Here is a 15,855-nt window from a genome sequence, read left to right as displayed (position 1 = left end):
GTAAGCATTAAAGTGTCATTTATGGAAACACTATCGTTCTGTTTGAAAGCTTTGTTTTATGTGGATTAATTAGATGCATTTGTTTCTGTTTTTGGCGGATTCCAATTCTGGCTCGGGATGACATTTTCTAAAAATTGCATATAGAGCGAAAAAGACAATGAGGATTTAATGGGCTCATGCCTCAGAGGAATATCAGTCAGAGGAACGCTGTTAAATGAGAGACTGGTCAGAAATTCTGAGTGAAGAAAAAGATACTGAATACCAAGTGATTTCATGTTGGCGCTTCACATCAAATCTACAAAGACCAGAATCACAGCTCAGGTGTTGATGAAGTATGCCTGCTGACCTGTCGGAGTCTGTCCAGAGTGAGGATGTTCTCCACAGCCAGGACGCTGCGCAGGTATTTCTCTATGGCCGCCTCGCTGTCAGCTGACTGTTCGTCCTCGGCGCTTGCAGCCAGCCTGGCCAACATCTCCCTGTCCTCTGGACCGTGGATGTCCTGTGGGAGCAGGGAGACACGTTGTGAGGGGCAAAGTACAACTTAACACCAGCTCCTTTATCACCCTGCTGGGGTTTCATTTATTTACAGCAGGGATAGTTCACTTGCTTTGCTTGGGGGCCACATTCGCAAAATGACAAGAGGCCAGGGGCCAGCCCCATACATGTTTCTAGAATTTTAGGACGTTGTTTCTATGATTTCAGGACATTTGTAAGATTTAGGCCATTTCTAGGACTTTGGGATGTTTTCATGAAATCAGGACATTTCTTAGATTTTAGGACGTTTCTAGGATTATAGGATGTTTCTAGGATTTTAGGACATTAGGGGCTTAGGTAGGACTGATCAGGAAGGCAGAGTCTGTTGTTGGCTCTAAGCTTGTCTCCCTGGAGGAGGTGGCTGAGGACAGAACGCTGGCAAAACTGCTGGCAATAACGGACAATGTCACCCATCCCCTCCATAAGACACTGGACAAGCTGAAGAGTAGCTTCAGCAACAGACTCCTCCAACCCCGCTGTCTGAGGGAGCGATACAGGAAATCATTCCTGCCTGCTGCCATCAGACTGTTCAACACATCCACCTCTGTCAGACCTGTGGTCACTGTCACTGAACTGGACTAAACTCCGTCACTCCACATCCAAACAGTAGACTGCAGTATGTGTGTATGCATATCATGTATATATATGTACAAATATATAACATCGGATCGTCCCCTGCATTGTATTATAAATATTACATTATACATCATTATATATATAAATATATATATATATATATATATATATATATATATATATATATATATATATCATTATTATTATTCTATCATTATTTTTATATTATATTATACATAGCATCGGTTATCAGACATAAAAATGTCAAGTGCTAATGTCATGATGCTGATACTATTATTAATATTAATATTATGGACATTATTACTACTATTATTACTATTATTACTACTATTATTAATACTATTACTACTATTATGTGTGCGATGTCTTCAAACTGATGTTATTACCATTATTAGCATTATATGTACACCTCTACATATTCCCCTTATTCTGCTGTCATCATTACCATGCTCATGTGTATCCTTACCATCATCAGATTGCACCTTACCACTGCATTTGCACTACCTCAGTATTGTTTTGCACTACCTCAGTATTGTTTTGCACTACCTCAGTATTCTATTTATTCTATTTTTATATATTTATGTCTATTTTTATCTTCTATTATTCTTCTTATTTTCCTATGTATGTCTCTGTATGTCTTACGTGCCAAGCTGGTGTGACAACTAAATTTCCCTCCGGGGATCAATAAAGTCGTCTAAGTCTAAGTCTGTTGGCAGGTGCAGGGGATTTGGCACTTTTTTTTGATAAACAAGCTCTATTTTGATGCTGCTTTATGCACTCAATTTCATGTAAATCACATTATTTTGTCATTCATTTCATTTTTATTGTGAATTAGAAAATGGCACGGAGTCCTGGGGTTGAGTATCACTAACATTCTTCACAAAATGATGATGTTCAGCACAAAGGTTTTATTACAGGCTAGACTTATTCAGAAAGCACAGACCATAGAACGTAGCCAATCAGCATTAAGTATTCAACAATGCAGTGTAAAAACACCTACATTCATAAAACATGCTAGTGTGGTTGGGTTGTACCACAGGCACTTCTGTGGCAACATCCACTCTGTCTGATCCTTTGCATCTCTTTGCATGTTACAGTTCCGTGGATGCACAATTAACACATCCTGCTTTTGGGAGGTGGTGGTCAATTTCTAGAACTAGATTTACTGCAAACCAGTCAAGTTGCAGTTACAGCTACATTTACATTTGTGAAATTTTGTCCTAATTTCCGAGTTCTTGAGTTAGCGCAAAAACATGTTTTCTGAGGTCACATTGATGTTTTAGCATCAAATTCTAATCAGATCATTCTTGAGTCCAGGTGGACATTTGTGCTACATTTGAAACAATTCCCTCAATTCCCTTCTTGAGGTATCTTGTTTCCAAGAATCAGATGGACCAGGTCAGAGTGACCTTGACATTTGACCTCCAAAATCTAATTAATTCAGTGGACATTTGTGCCACATTTGAGCAAATTGGTGATTTTGTGTTGATGAGAATGAGACTGATGTGAGGTCACAGTGACTTTTGACCACTAAAATCTAGTTCATCATTGAGTCCAACTGGATGTTTTGCCAAATCTGAAGAAACTCCGTCAAGGTGTTCTACAGATATTGTGTTTATGTGAATTAGATGGATGCAAGGTCACTGGGACCCTTGAACATCTAAATCATATCAGTTTCTCCTTGAATCCAAGAGGATGTTTGGGCAAAAAAATCTTCAAAGTGTTTTTGAGATATCTTGTTTCAATAATGACATGGACCAAGTCACAGTCACCCTTGACCACCAAAATTGAGTTAGTTTATCATTGAGTCCAAGTGGATGTTTGTGCCAAATTTGAAGAGATTCCCTCAAGGTGTCCTTGAGATATCGCGTTAAAACTGAGTAGCAGGTGGCACCCTGCACGGTTGCCTCTGCCACCAGTGTGTGAATGGGTGAATGTGACTCCTAGTGTGAAAGTGATTTGAGTGGTCGAACGACTTGTAAAGTGCTACACAAGTGTAGGTTCATTTTTTGCTGTCAGATAACTTTGTGGTCTGGTACTTACTCCTGGGATGTTAGAAACGATTTCAAAGGTGACTCCGCAGCCAGGGATGGTGCTGCGCTGAGACATCCTCTTCAGCAGGCTCTGAGCAAAACCCTGCAGCACAAACACAAAACCACATTTTCTAAAATGAACAAGTCTCTGTATTAGTGGACATGTGGTATCACTTCTCCAGATGACATGGCCCTGGCCTCCAGCACCACTATAAGGATCCTGGGAGTAATATTCAATCAAGATTTGTCTTTTTTCTTTCATACAAAACAAACTTCAAGAACTGCACTTTTACCTGTGTAATATTGCAAACATTAGGCATATCCTGTCGTAAAAAGATGCAGGAAAATTAGTCTACTCATTTGCTAACTCTAGCCTGGATAATTGTAATTCCTTATCATCAGGTTGGTCTGACAAGACTATAATACTCGAATGCTGCGGAACGTGTATTAATGGAAACCAAGAAAACGAGATCATATTAGCTTCTCTGCACTGGCTCCCTGTGTAATCCAGAACTGAATTTCAAATACTTCTCACTTACAAATCTCAGGCCAGGCTCCATCTTATCTTTCAGAGCTAATAGTTCCCTATTATCCTACTAGAGCACTGCACTCTGAAAATGCAGGATTACCTGTGGTTCCTTAGGTCTCCAAAAGTAGAAAGGGAGTCAGAGCCTTAAACTATCTTGCTCCTTTTCTGTGGAACCATCTTCCAGTTTCGGTACAGGAGGCAGACACCAACTCCATTTTTAAGAGTAGACTTAAAACTTTCATCTTTGGTAAAGCTTATTATTAGGGCTGGCTCAGGCTCACCTTGAACCAGCCCCTAGTTAGGCTGACATAGGCCTAGTCTGCCAGGGGACTTCCTGTGATACACTGAGCTCCTCTCTTCTTTTCTCTCTCTCTTCATTTGCAAACATCCATGTCTTATTACTGCACATCACTAACTTGGCTGCTTCTCCGGAGCGTTTGTGCTCCCTTGTGTTGTAAGTTTCTCAGACCATGGCTGCACCTGGATCGTGGGTCGTGGTTGCACTAATGCCGTGGTCCTGCCTGATGCAGACTACTACTGCTATTATTATCATCATACTTTCACTATTATTACTAGGGATGAGTATCGTTAGGACTTTATCAATACCGATACCAGTACTGCTTATTGGTACTTATCAATACTCTGATCAATACTATTATAAGTTGGTACCAAAACTAAACACATGACATGTAAAGCTGTGAAAAAATCAAGTTATTTTGTTTTTTTGGGTGAGTTTTTTCCACAGCCGCTGTGAATGTCCAGGACAGAGGGATGTCGCTTAGTGTAAAGCCCTCTGAGGCAAATTGTGATTTGTGATATCTGGCTTTATGAAATTAACAGAATAGAATTGAACTGAAGTGAAATGAAAGCAAACATGACACTGTATCAGCTTACTCATACCTGTCGTGCTTAGTTCACCTACCTGTCTCCCGGTGACATTGACGCAAATGCGTTTCCTAAGTACCAGCTGCATGTGTGCGGGGTGGCTCAGCTGAACCACTGTGCTAACAGTCAGGTAGACCCTCTGGTCAGCTGACGTCACGCGGCTAAGCTGGGGGCACTCGTGGACTGTGGAGTCCCAGGAGGCCTCCACCTTCACCTGGACCACATTAAAAAGCAAAGAAAAAATGTAAAGAAAAAATCCCTCCATGTGTTATCTAAGTGGAGCATTTGGAATTTGCAAAAGAAAACGAGAGAACATAAAAGAGGTAAACTTACAAAATCCACACTCTGAATATCAATCATCACCTTACCTCTGGATCGTAGTTTTTAACAATATGAAGGTCAAAGAAGTCATCGTCGTCCTCCCCGCCGAGCAGCGCGTCCAGCCCCCCGGCCAGCGGGGCTGAGAGACTGGACTGGAAATCATCCGCTGCACGAGCAAAAAAGACAGAAAAGGAAAGAGGGCTCAACTGTTATTAAGACAGCAGAGGATTCTGCCAAAATACAAGCACAAAACACGGTGTGCAACAACATACCACTGAGATCCAGGAAGAGGACAGGAATGTGTGTTTCCATTCCAGGGACTGGAACCCTGCAGAGAAACAGCAGCGTCAGCACAGTGACTAAAAAGCTGTCTTCAAGGATTTGTTGATGAGATGGGTGGGACACAGTGGTAGTTTGAGATACAACATGAGAAAATCTAGCTTTTCTTTAACCTCCAAACATTTCTGAACAGGGCTCAACACATAAGAGCGCGAGAGGTTAGACTTTAAATCTCTCATAATTGAGTGACTGATTGAACAAAAAATGAAAGTCATCCTCAACAGCTTCAACATCACACAAAACACACATATGTTGCTCTTCAGGAATACCTTTATACCTACCGACTTCTATCGCCAGAGGCAAGGTACCAGATTTTAACTGAGCACACAGGGACCTCTGTCCCCTCCTTAAGTTTTTGTAACTCAGAAAAAGAAAATATTGCAGAAATGTCTCTGGACCAAGGGTAACTGTGTGCTCGATCCCACTTAAACATCATTTTGGTCAGCCTTTCATGAGTCCCCATCTACAACACACTTTGCAGTGTACTTACGTACTCTGAGCAGCATTACTTTCTGGGGAATCTCTAAAACCCCATACTCCAGCAGCATAAAATAAAACCGAACCAATCACTGCCTCATAAAGCTTGGTGAATGTTGAAAAACCAAGGTCAGGACACACTTTCACTTAATTCATGACATACCCTAATGCTCTCCCTGCTGACTCTGCCGGTGCCTTCCTTCCCTCTGAAAAACTCATATTTTTACTTCAAATAAAACCAAGGTACGAGTTAGTATACTTCAGAAGTGTCGATCCAAACTGAAAAACATGGCTGCTTTGTTGCACATGATTATTTCTGAAGTGTATAATTTGTGTTGTTTCACTGTTAATAGCAAGACGCCATTTACAGCACCATGACCTTAAAATATTCAACATACCTACATACATAATTAATCGCTTTCTCAGCAACTAACAAAATATCATCAGCATATAATAAAATATTTAAATTCAACAATTAAATAATATAACTGCGCAAATTAATGGTTGACAGCTAATTATTAGCAAATTCAGGAAAGACTTCATGAAGCTGCCAAACTCAGTTCAGCAAAGGTATAAAAGAGATATTAATGATGAGGTAGCATTTCATTATTTGGATTATGATCAGCTAACAAAATTGAGATGGGAAAACAACTTAGTTGATGTGGATGCGAAGGGCAGAAGCTGATTAGAAGGCGTTTACAGTCCTTTTAAGTAGGGTCTCCAGAAAATCACTGTTTTTTTTAGGGATAGTCCCCGTTTTTGGTGGCCTGTCCTCAGAAAGGTCAGAAATATTAGAACTACACACCAGCATTGATGAGTTTCATCACACTACAGTCAGATCACGCAGTTTATAGCTCAAAAAACAAGTGTGAAAAAACCTCTTTAAAGTATCTTAAATGTAGATTGCATGGGGTGGCCCCTCTAAGAGCACCATATATATATATATATATATATATATATATATATATATATATATATATATATATATATATATATATATATATATATATATATATATATATATATATATATATATATTTATATATATATTTATATATATATTTTTTTTTATCGTATATACTGTGTGTAGTTGCATTTTAATGATAGGACCGGTCAAAGTGGAGAACTATTTTTTTTGTTTATATTCTTTTTGGCACTTTGATCCTGATCCATACATCTTATCTTCGAAGTCTTTATGAAAGTTTTACCTTGAAAGTCACTTTAGCTGACATGTTTTACTGTGGTGGAGTAAAAAGTATATTAGAAACATATCAAATAGCATAAACAGAAATAAAGTACAAGTATCTTTGCAGTTTAAATATATTTAATCACCACTGCAGAGATTTTTTAAAGGGAAGTTCCAATGTGTAAAACTGTAAAATAAATGTTAAAATAAACACAATAAAAAGTATACTGTGACTAAAAATGTTTCCTTCACGCACACACTCACACACACACACACACACACACACACACCTCTCCACAGGTGCTCCAGGGATGCCACTGCCAGCTGACGGCACCAGGACAGCGTTGCGCTCTTCGGTAAGCGTCAGGCGACACTCCAGCAGCTGGGACTCCCTCTCTACATCGTCCTCTGACTTATCTACAGGAACACGCTCGTGCACACACACACACACACACACACACACACACACACACACACACACACACACACACACACACACACACACACACACACACACACACACACGGACACACGGACACGCGCATATTAGGAAAGACCTCAGAAACACAATTCATGTGCAAAAAAATCTAATTTCAAACAATGACTTGGTCCCACTCTGGTTTGTAGGACACTGTGAGAACCTGCAGCTCTGAGCAATCTAAACCAGGAAAAGCTTCCAGCGACTGTAAGTGAAGGAGTCACTGTTCCTCTGCAGAAGTCAGTAACTCGACATGTATGATCACTGTCAGTTAAACCCTAATCAATCTGTCATCACTGAGTAACCTCGACACTTCAGCCGTGCTGCTGAATAAGAAGCATCAGAGAGAGGCTATATTTGCTTCACTTTATATCAATGCTGACTTAAACTGTGCATCACTGCCACCCGGCTCTGACAAATGAATGAAGAAAAGTAGCACTTGTGCTGTAAAATTATACAGTGGCAAACACATTTTAACACAGTGAATATGAGGAGAGAAAATTAAGCACCAGTTGATCTTTCAGAGCTGAATGACACTGTGGGAGGAAATGACACGTTCCCATAAAAAGTCGATTCTGACAAGAAAATAGATGAGTGGAAATATTGCCGCCATCAATCATTTGTGTCCATATCAGAGCTGCGTTAAGAAAAGGCTCTTTGATTTTTTTTTTTTTAGGCTGCCTGTGTTTCAGGGTTTATACACATTTTCTACCAGATTTGCAGGACTTTTCCATGACTCTGAGGCAAATTTTAAAGACCATACATTCTCTGAAACCACCATCCATGCTCATTATCAAATTTTTCTGTTACTATTTAATAGCTCTTTAAAATATATATTCTTTCTAAAGAATAATGAAATTAGAACAGGGTTAGAACTGAATATTAAAAAATAACTTAGGGAATCTTTGTTATTTATAAGAGGGGGGTGGGGCTGGTTTTGTCTTTTGAGGGAGGGCATGCCTTCAAAGGCATGTTTTCTTTAAAAAAACTTGGGCCAGTTTTTTTCTTGTTGTCTTTTCTTCTTTTTTCTCATGATTTAGGTTGCCTGGTGGCTCAGTATATAGAGGCTTTGTCCTCACTGCAGCAGCCACAGATTCGAGTCCGGCCTCAGCCCTTTGCTGCATGTCTCCCCTCTCTCTCTGCCCTTTTCACTCTCACACTGTCCTGTCAATTAAAGGCAATAAAAGCCCCAAAAAATATCTTAAAAAAAAGTGTTTTTTTTCCTTATTTTTCTTTATAATTTTTGGCTAATTTTTAAATGAAAAATATTGGAGAGGTTTTTTTCCCCCATGTATTTTTTTTGCATCTTTCTTAAAAGAACAGGTTGTAAATGAATTGTTTTTTTTCTTTTTGTTCTTGTCATGCCTCTCAAATTGTCTTTCAGCGTTAACAACAAAATTCACACTATTTATCAAAGTCAGAAACTTAAAAATACATCATGTGTTATTACTAAGTTTTGTGACATGAAATCCCATGACTTTTTCAGAACTTTGGGAGTATATTTAGGACAGGAAATCCATGACTTTTGCAAGTTTTTCATGACCGTACGATCCCCGGCATCCCACGGATATACCTGGTTTGCAAACTATCTTCTGAAGCTGCTGGTCCAGATATTCCTGTCTCTGTGTGAGTGTGACCAGCCACTGTTCCCTCATCCTCTCCAGGTCCACCTCCTACACACACACACACACACACACACACACACACACACACACACACACACACACACACACACACACACACACACACACACACACACACACACATCAGCTGTACAGAAGCGTTAAAAATACTCTGTTCGCCTAAGAGAAACACTCACAGAGTTAAGCTATAAGACTTACAGGCCATAATAAAGACCCATCATGCATCTTGCTTTTTTAGAACCGATGTACTTACTTGGTAGCTGTCCATTTCTTCATCTCCACCCTGAAATTGCAATTGAAAGGAAAACAGTTTTCAAAAAGTAGATAAAAATGGAGCTAATAAAGTCAGAATGGGAGATCATTCATTCTCTCATGTGCAAATTCAGCATGAAAACCAAATATCCAGGTCAATTTATTTCCAGAAAATCCCTCCTCCAACATATTTTTCCATTATAATAGCTGGTTATATTTCTGGCTCACCCATTGTGATTCGCTGCCTTTGGAGAGACGCATCTGTTGGACCTTGACGTCTCCGATGGACACATTGAGGATGGAGGCGACGATGAGGGGCATGGTGCCTGAATCTGGGACCGATCGCACCTCCACCTTGACCCGACGGGACTGACCCTGCAGGGACACATTGACATGGCAGGACATATTCACATCTTTGACTTCAATCCTGATCATGAAGCCAGACACAAAGCAACCAGTAGGTGCATCAGTTCACTGAGCAGCAGCTTCTTAAAACGCAGAAAAAGAAAAAGGAGCCGGAAAACTGCAAAATATAACTGTCTGACTAGAGGTCGACCGATATTTGTTTTTCAGGGCTGATACTGATACCGATTATCAGAAGTTAATGAGAGCGATAACCGATATTTGCATCAATATGCATTTATAACAGAAATGAAAATCTTTGTGTCAATGTTTGGAATTTGGAATATATCAAACTCCAACACAAAACTTTCTTTGAATGCCTTTAGCCAATGTTCAAATCAAAACTGAAACTTTAAACATCATCATATACAGAAAGTTTTTTTTTTTATAAAGTTAAGTGAAAATATAAATTTAAAAAATGAATAAATAAAAATAGCTCCCTGAGGTTTTACAAAGTACATGATCCTCCCATGCTGACACTTTCTCTGCACCTTTTAATAACTTACCTTCATCAGCAATCATTAAAATACAAAATGCCAATTATCTGGCCCGATAATCCGCCAGGCTGATAATCTGTCAGCCCCTAATTATGACCTAACTTGATTCATCATATTGCACATATTTGCGAACGTTGGGGGGGATGGGAGGGGGGCAAACTGGTTTGAAGATGTGGCAATGACTGTTAATAATTTTATAGCTGCAATTTTGCACAGCTTTGAGATTTTTCTTTATTAGGTGGGATGGGATATGGGGATAATAATGTTGTAAATGTTTATGACCTGATGTTTTGTATTTTATTTAATTAAATTCTGTCATATATTTTTTTTATTAGTTCTACCTTCATTGCATCACATCAGTATAAGAATAAGTTACAAATGATCTCCACGTCTACAAACACAGATGCATGCTACCTGTCGCAGCTGGAACACGCCTCCTGTGCGCACGTCTTTAGCAGGAAGAACCTCGACAGCTGTGAACTCTCCCGCCTCGTTCAGCTCCATCAGCTGCACCCACAGCTCCAGGCGACGTGTCACCTCGCTCCACCTGCACACACAGCACCCCAAAACACACTTAAGGCTTAGCAAATTTTCGTAGATATTGATATTTTTGTGAATAGGGATATCGGTCAGTTTATTAGAGGCTGAAACAGGTGCAAACTCATGTTAAAAAAAATTGTGCAAATTGGTTTTATTTCTTTCAAAAACACGGGAATAAGACAATGAGCAACAAGAGATGAGATGATCCAAAAATTTGCAAGAAATTAGTGAAAAGTACAAAGTAATTATGATCATTAGAAAATATAGGCTTTCCCGAGCTTTCTTTTCTTTTATTATTTTGTAGCGGACCTCTGTCTTTTCTGTCTTTCTCTTTCTTTTTAGCTAAATTTCAAGTCATTTTCTTGTAACTGTTTGAATTGTTGATTGCCTTTATGCCCCCGTTTTTGAGAGAAATCAAAGGTTTTGAGAGTGTTTAAAGGTTTACATGTTTTTGAGAGTCTGAATGCAGCACAAGAAAACTCATGTCATCCAGGATTCAAGTGAGTTTGCGCAATGACTTTTTAAAATTTTTTTTGCAGAGTGCGGATTAGACTAATGCAGTTCACATAATCCAGTTAAATTAATCCAATTTTTTGGAATGCTTGAGGATCCACTCATAACTAAAAGTGTCTGTCAACCAAGAGAGACAATAAAAACAAACAAAGTGGTCAAAGTTGTCATATTGAAATTTAAGGTGTAGTGTTTTTACCTCATGCATTGAGTAACATTACAGGTTATCGTTCCACCTTAAAAGTTACCAGCCTTAAAAGTTTTTTTAAAAAATTGTATTTACACTTATTGGGTCGGCACAGTGGCGTCGTGGTTACCACTGATGCCTTACAACAGGTCCCTGGTTCAAAACCCAGTTGGAACGGGGTTCGGTCTGTAGGCGGGGGCCCTTCTGTGTGGAGTTTGCATGTTCTCCCGTGTCTGCGTGGGTTCTCTCCGGGGTCTCCGGCTTCCTCCCACAGTCCAAAGACATGCAGCTCAGGTTGATTGGTGACTCTAAATTGTCCTTAGGTGTGACTGTGAGCCTGTATGGTTGTTTGTCTATATGTGTGTCGGCCCTGCGATAGTCTGGCGAACTGTCCAGGGTGTACCCCGCCTTCTGCCCAATGACAGCTGGGATTGGCTCCAGCCCCCCCGCAGCCCTTACGAGGACAAGCGGTTACAGAAAATGACTGACTGACTGACTGACTGACTGACTTACAATTATGTCTTTTGTATTCAATTATTTTTATTTGTTCATTTATTTATTATTTTTTCTTGGTCTCCAGCTGCTGCTAAAGGCTGCGAAACAGCCTTTCATTTTATAGTTACAGTTTACTTACGGATGATAAACTTGTGTATGAACAGTGGTTAAAGCAGCTACAGCTCAGCCCTGAGCCCCCAGTCTGCTCACCAGTCAGCAGACTGCAGTGTTTCTTCCACCTTTTAGTACCTCATCTGAGTGCTCGGTACTCCAACAGAGGGGGGACCAAAAATGGGGACAGTTCCGAAGGTAGCAAAAATATACCATCCACAACTATTTACAGTGGAAACACAAAAAATGTGTATTGAACTGAACTGAGTTGAACCGACTTGCTGGTGGAAACGCAGCTTTAGTGCAAAATGTGCTGCACATCCATATTTATAATGTCTTACAAACTAACTGACAAAATATTTCAATATAGAGTACACATTACTTTCAAGCCCTATACCAGATAAACAGAGGTACCGTAAAACTTCATTTAACAGCAAAATAGGGCTAATAGGGCTATTACTTGCTTAAATCATTGAACTCAGCAGGCTTTTATTTAGGACAGATGTCTATATGGGATGGGCTTTTATTTCCATTTACACAAAACTGTTACTCAGCTAAGATGGGAAATTAAATCTAATTTTCTTTGAAAATTACCTGAAAATTGAAGAAAAAAAAGAGAAATGCTAAAAATAAATAAATAAATAAAATAAATAAAAATAAGAAAAGGGTGAGAAATGACCTAAAAAAACTTTTAAACAAAAACTTTTAAAAAAAAATATTGATTCTGTAAAAAATTTTTTAATATATAATTATGCTCATTACAAATATCATTAACTGGACATTTTTCCCTAGCTTTCTTGAAAATAGTCTTTTAAATCTCTTTTTTTTTAAAATCTTTCTTGTTTGCTATGCTGGTAATACTGTCTTTGGTGCTCATGGTGTCACTAAAATGAATTGAATGATTGAATTGGGTGTGTGTGTGTGTGTCACTGCACCTCTCTCTGAGGGTCCTGGTCTTGGCTTGGATCACTCCCAGGTCCCACAGAGCCAGATTCCTGCGGTGGTTGGCTTGCTTGTGGCCGTACACTTCGATGGCCACCGCCCCCTCCGCCAAAAACTCCACAAAGTCCTCCGACACTGGCACAGAGAACTCCTAAAAAGTTACAAAAACATGAAAGGAATTTACATCTACTCATTTTGACAACCATCTGGCCACCGTGGTTTCATCATTTATTTTACTCGATTTTTTCATCACTTAAATGTGACCAAACAAAAATGTGACCAATGTGGACAAATGTGACAAGTGGAGAACACAACATACAGATATCGAGACTAAACTATTTCAGACATACTTTCACTCTACTGATAGAGGGAAGGTTGGGGACCGATTTGGTCATGTGTTTGTTTGACCCTTTAACATCTGCATCAACATCACTTTTCTTGTGCTGCGTTCAGACGCCTTTCATGAGCAGTCATAACTATAAAACCTCAGAAAATTGGTTTCAGCAATTTTTTCAAAAATTGTAAAAGTGACAAAATATGACCTGAAATATTAGCTGGGGGCAATTATTCAGTTTTATCAAAAAATAGGGAAAAATGTCCAGAAAGCTAAATTTATAATTGTTATAATTGGACAGACGGACGGATGGATGGATGGATGGATAGATCATCTTCTTTTCCATCCTTTTTAATATTTTTTTTTTTTTGGGGGGGGGTTGTTCTTTTTACGTATTTCTTGCCAATTTTAAAACACTTTCTTCCCATATTTTTTAAAAGAAATCAAGGCTCAGGTTTCAAAGGGTTAAGAGGGTAAATAATTGTTAGTGATACTGAGTGTGTGTGTGTGTGTGTGTGTGTGTGTGTGTGTGTGTGCGCGCGCACCTTGGCGCTGTCGAACACCACGGTGCACTGAGGGTCTCTGGAGGTGGAGGACGAGTTGGACGGCTCCATCTCTGGAGCGACAAACACCGACTCCTCCTGTCCCCAGAAGTGGTACTGACAGAAGACAAAGTTGGACAGGTGGCGAGGCAGCCCATTGGCATGGAGGACTCTCACCTGAGAGAGAGAGGAGAGGACGAAAAGCGCTCACATACACACAAAACCACAAACAAACACTGTCAATGATTCTGTTTCTGATGGTGTGAATCTCACAGCTCAGGGAGATTTAGATGAACTTCACTGGATGTTCAGGTTCATTTCGAAACGTGTTGGTTCATTCAGTTTGCCTCTTTTTTAAAGTCAAGAACTATTTTTTATGCGTAGTGACAAATGCCTCAGGTCACAGTGGAAGGATTCATAGCAAAAATCTCCTGACTTTTATCCCATCAGGAGACAAGCGGAGGCAACAGACAAAAAACCCTGTGCAAATGAGGTGCGATTTCTTTCAAAAACAAGGGTAAGAAATGTTTTAAATTTCTTTTTTTTAAAAAACACTTATTATCAGGTAATTTCCCTGTACTGCACATTTAATTTTTTTGTGCTGTTTTTTTCTTTCGTTGCTCATCGCCTTCCTCTCATGTTTTTAAAAGAAAAAAAGCCAATTTGCTAAGGTTTCAAAGGGTTAAACTGCTGATTACTGAAGTTTCTGAAGGGCAGTGGTGGAGAAAGTATTCAGATCTGTTACTTGAGTGAAAGTACTTATACAACACTGCGGGAATACTCTGTTAAAAGTTACAGCCCTGCTTTATAAAGAAAAGTAAGTAAAATAAGTCTAATCAGGAAAATGCACTCAGAGTATGACAAGTAAAATAACACAATTATTTTTTTTAAAGCAAAAACAAAAACCCCAAATTAAAAAAAATTAAAAGAAGAAAAAAAATGTTTATTAACTTAAATGTTTGTAACATATTAAAAATAATTGCCAAAGTACCCATTTCAGAAACATTTAAAAAAAGACCCCCCAATTTAAAACTATTAAAAAAAAAAAAAAGAAGGGTTAAGATAAATATTTAAGGTTGATTTACTGCCTGATCACGTTGCATTGTATAATACTTTTCCAATAATGCAAAAAAGTATTAAATTATTTTATTTTTTACACTGAATTAAATATTGGTACCGTGATTACATTATTGGGTTTCATTGCATTTTTTAATCAAGTTAACTGCAACATTTATTTGATTTTCAGGCGTAACTAGATTTGGATGAAGTCGTTACATTGTTGGGTGCTGTGAGGCGTGTTGATGAAGCGTGTGCACGTTCTCACCACACAGTCCAGTCTGCGCTCCTGCAGCTCTCCATCTGTGATGCTCTGCTCACTGTCACACTGCCCGGGACCCTCCTCCTCTGAACCCTCTGTGCCCCGCCACACCTCCACATGCAGCCGACCTGCCACCTACACACACACGCACACACACACAGAGCAGAACAATATCATTTCTGTAAGTCACTATGTCACTGTGTCTTTTATTCCCAAGAACTTAAAGTTAAAGTCCAGATGAAACGGCTTTTGGAGAGTATCTAGCGTCAGTGTTGTGATATATTTCAAAGTGAAACAGGATAGGCAGGCAAGACATTTCCACGCTGGCATACGCCTGCAGTGCACCGAGTAAGCCGAGTCTGCACACCATTTGACAGGTATCAGGCAGATACGCTGGATCCCCCCCTAAATTTTTAGCGGCAAGAGCAGTGTGAACATCACCACGACCACATGTCCACTACAAACACACAAACAAGTCAAACTTGGTCTTATTTTCAACCACTGATTTTACATTTTTCTGTGTTGTATTTTTTTTGCTTTTCTACCATTTTTCCTGTGTTGTTTATTATATTTTTTTCTTTTGTGTTGTGTTTTACATTTTTTTTCCTGCTTGTACAGCACTTTGTAACGTTGGTTTTGATAAGTGCTTTATAAATAAACTTTATTATTATTATAAGTCAAGAGACTGATAAAACAGCAAACT

General features: G+C 39.2%; 1 protein-coding gene across 4 annotated transcripts in view; it reads right to left on the bottom strand.

Moving 5' to 3' along the window:
• LOC121955276 (kinesin-like protein KIF13B) overlaps positions 1-15,855 on the bottom strand; it is a 58,257-nt gene that overhangs the window by 11,295 nt on the left and 31,107 nt on the right. For all 4 annotated transcript variants that reach the window (XM_042503146.2, XM_042503147.2, XM_042503148.2 and 1 more), the window contains exons 23-35: positions 15,159-15,287; positions 13,838-14,011; positions 12,952-13,109; positions 10,588-10,720; positions 9,503-9,649; positions 9,276-9,305; positions 8,953-9,052; positions 7,192-7,318; positions 5,172-5,227; positions 4,947-5,065; positions 4,616-4,792; positions 3,175-3,267; positions 347-499 (exon numbers count right to left, since the gene is read on the bottom strand). In XM_042503146.2, the coding sequence (XP_042359080.2) occupies positions 347-499; positions 3,175-3,267; positions 4,616-4,792; positions 4,947-5,065; positions 5,172-5,227; positions 7,192-7,318; positions 8,953-9,052; positions 9,276-9,305; positions 9,503-9,649; positions 10,588-10,720; positions 12,952-13,109; positions 13,838-14,011; positions 15,159-15,287 (1,596 nt within the window). The remainder of the gene's footprint in view (positions 1-346; positions 500-3,174; positions 3,268-4,615; positions 4,793-4,946; positions 5,066-5,171; positions 5,228-7,191; positions 7,319-8,952; positions 9,053-9,275; positions 9,306-9,502; positions 9,650-10,587; positions 10,721-12,951; positions 13,110-13,837; positions 14,012-15,158; positions 15,288-15,855) is intronic.

The sequence above is a fragment of the Plectropomus leopardus genome, chromosome 16, assembly GCF_026936395.1.
Source record: "Plectropomus leopardus strain MGB_pleo_1.0 chromosome 16, ASM2693639v1, whole genome shotgun sequence".
In the NCBI taxonomy this organism is placed as follows: Eukaryota; Metazoa; Chordata; class Actinopteri; order Perciformes; family Serranidae; genus Plectropomus; species Plectropomus leopardus.
This window is presented reverse-complemented; position numbering and strand designations above follow the sequence as displayed.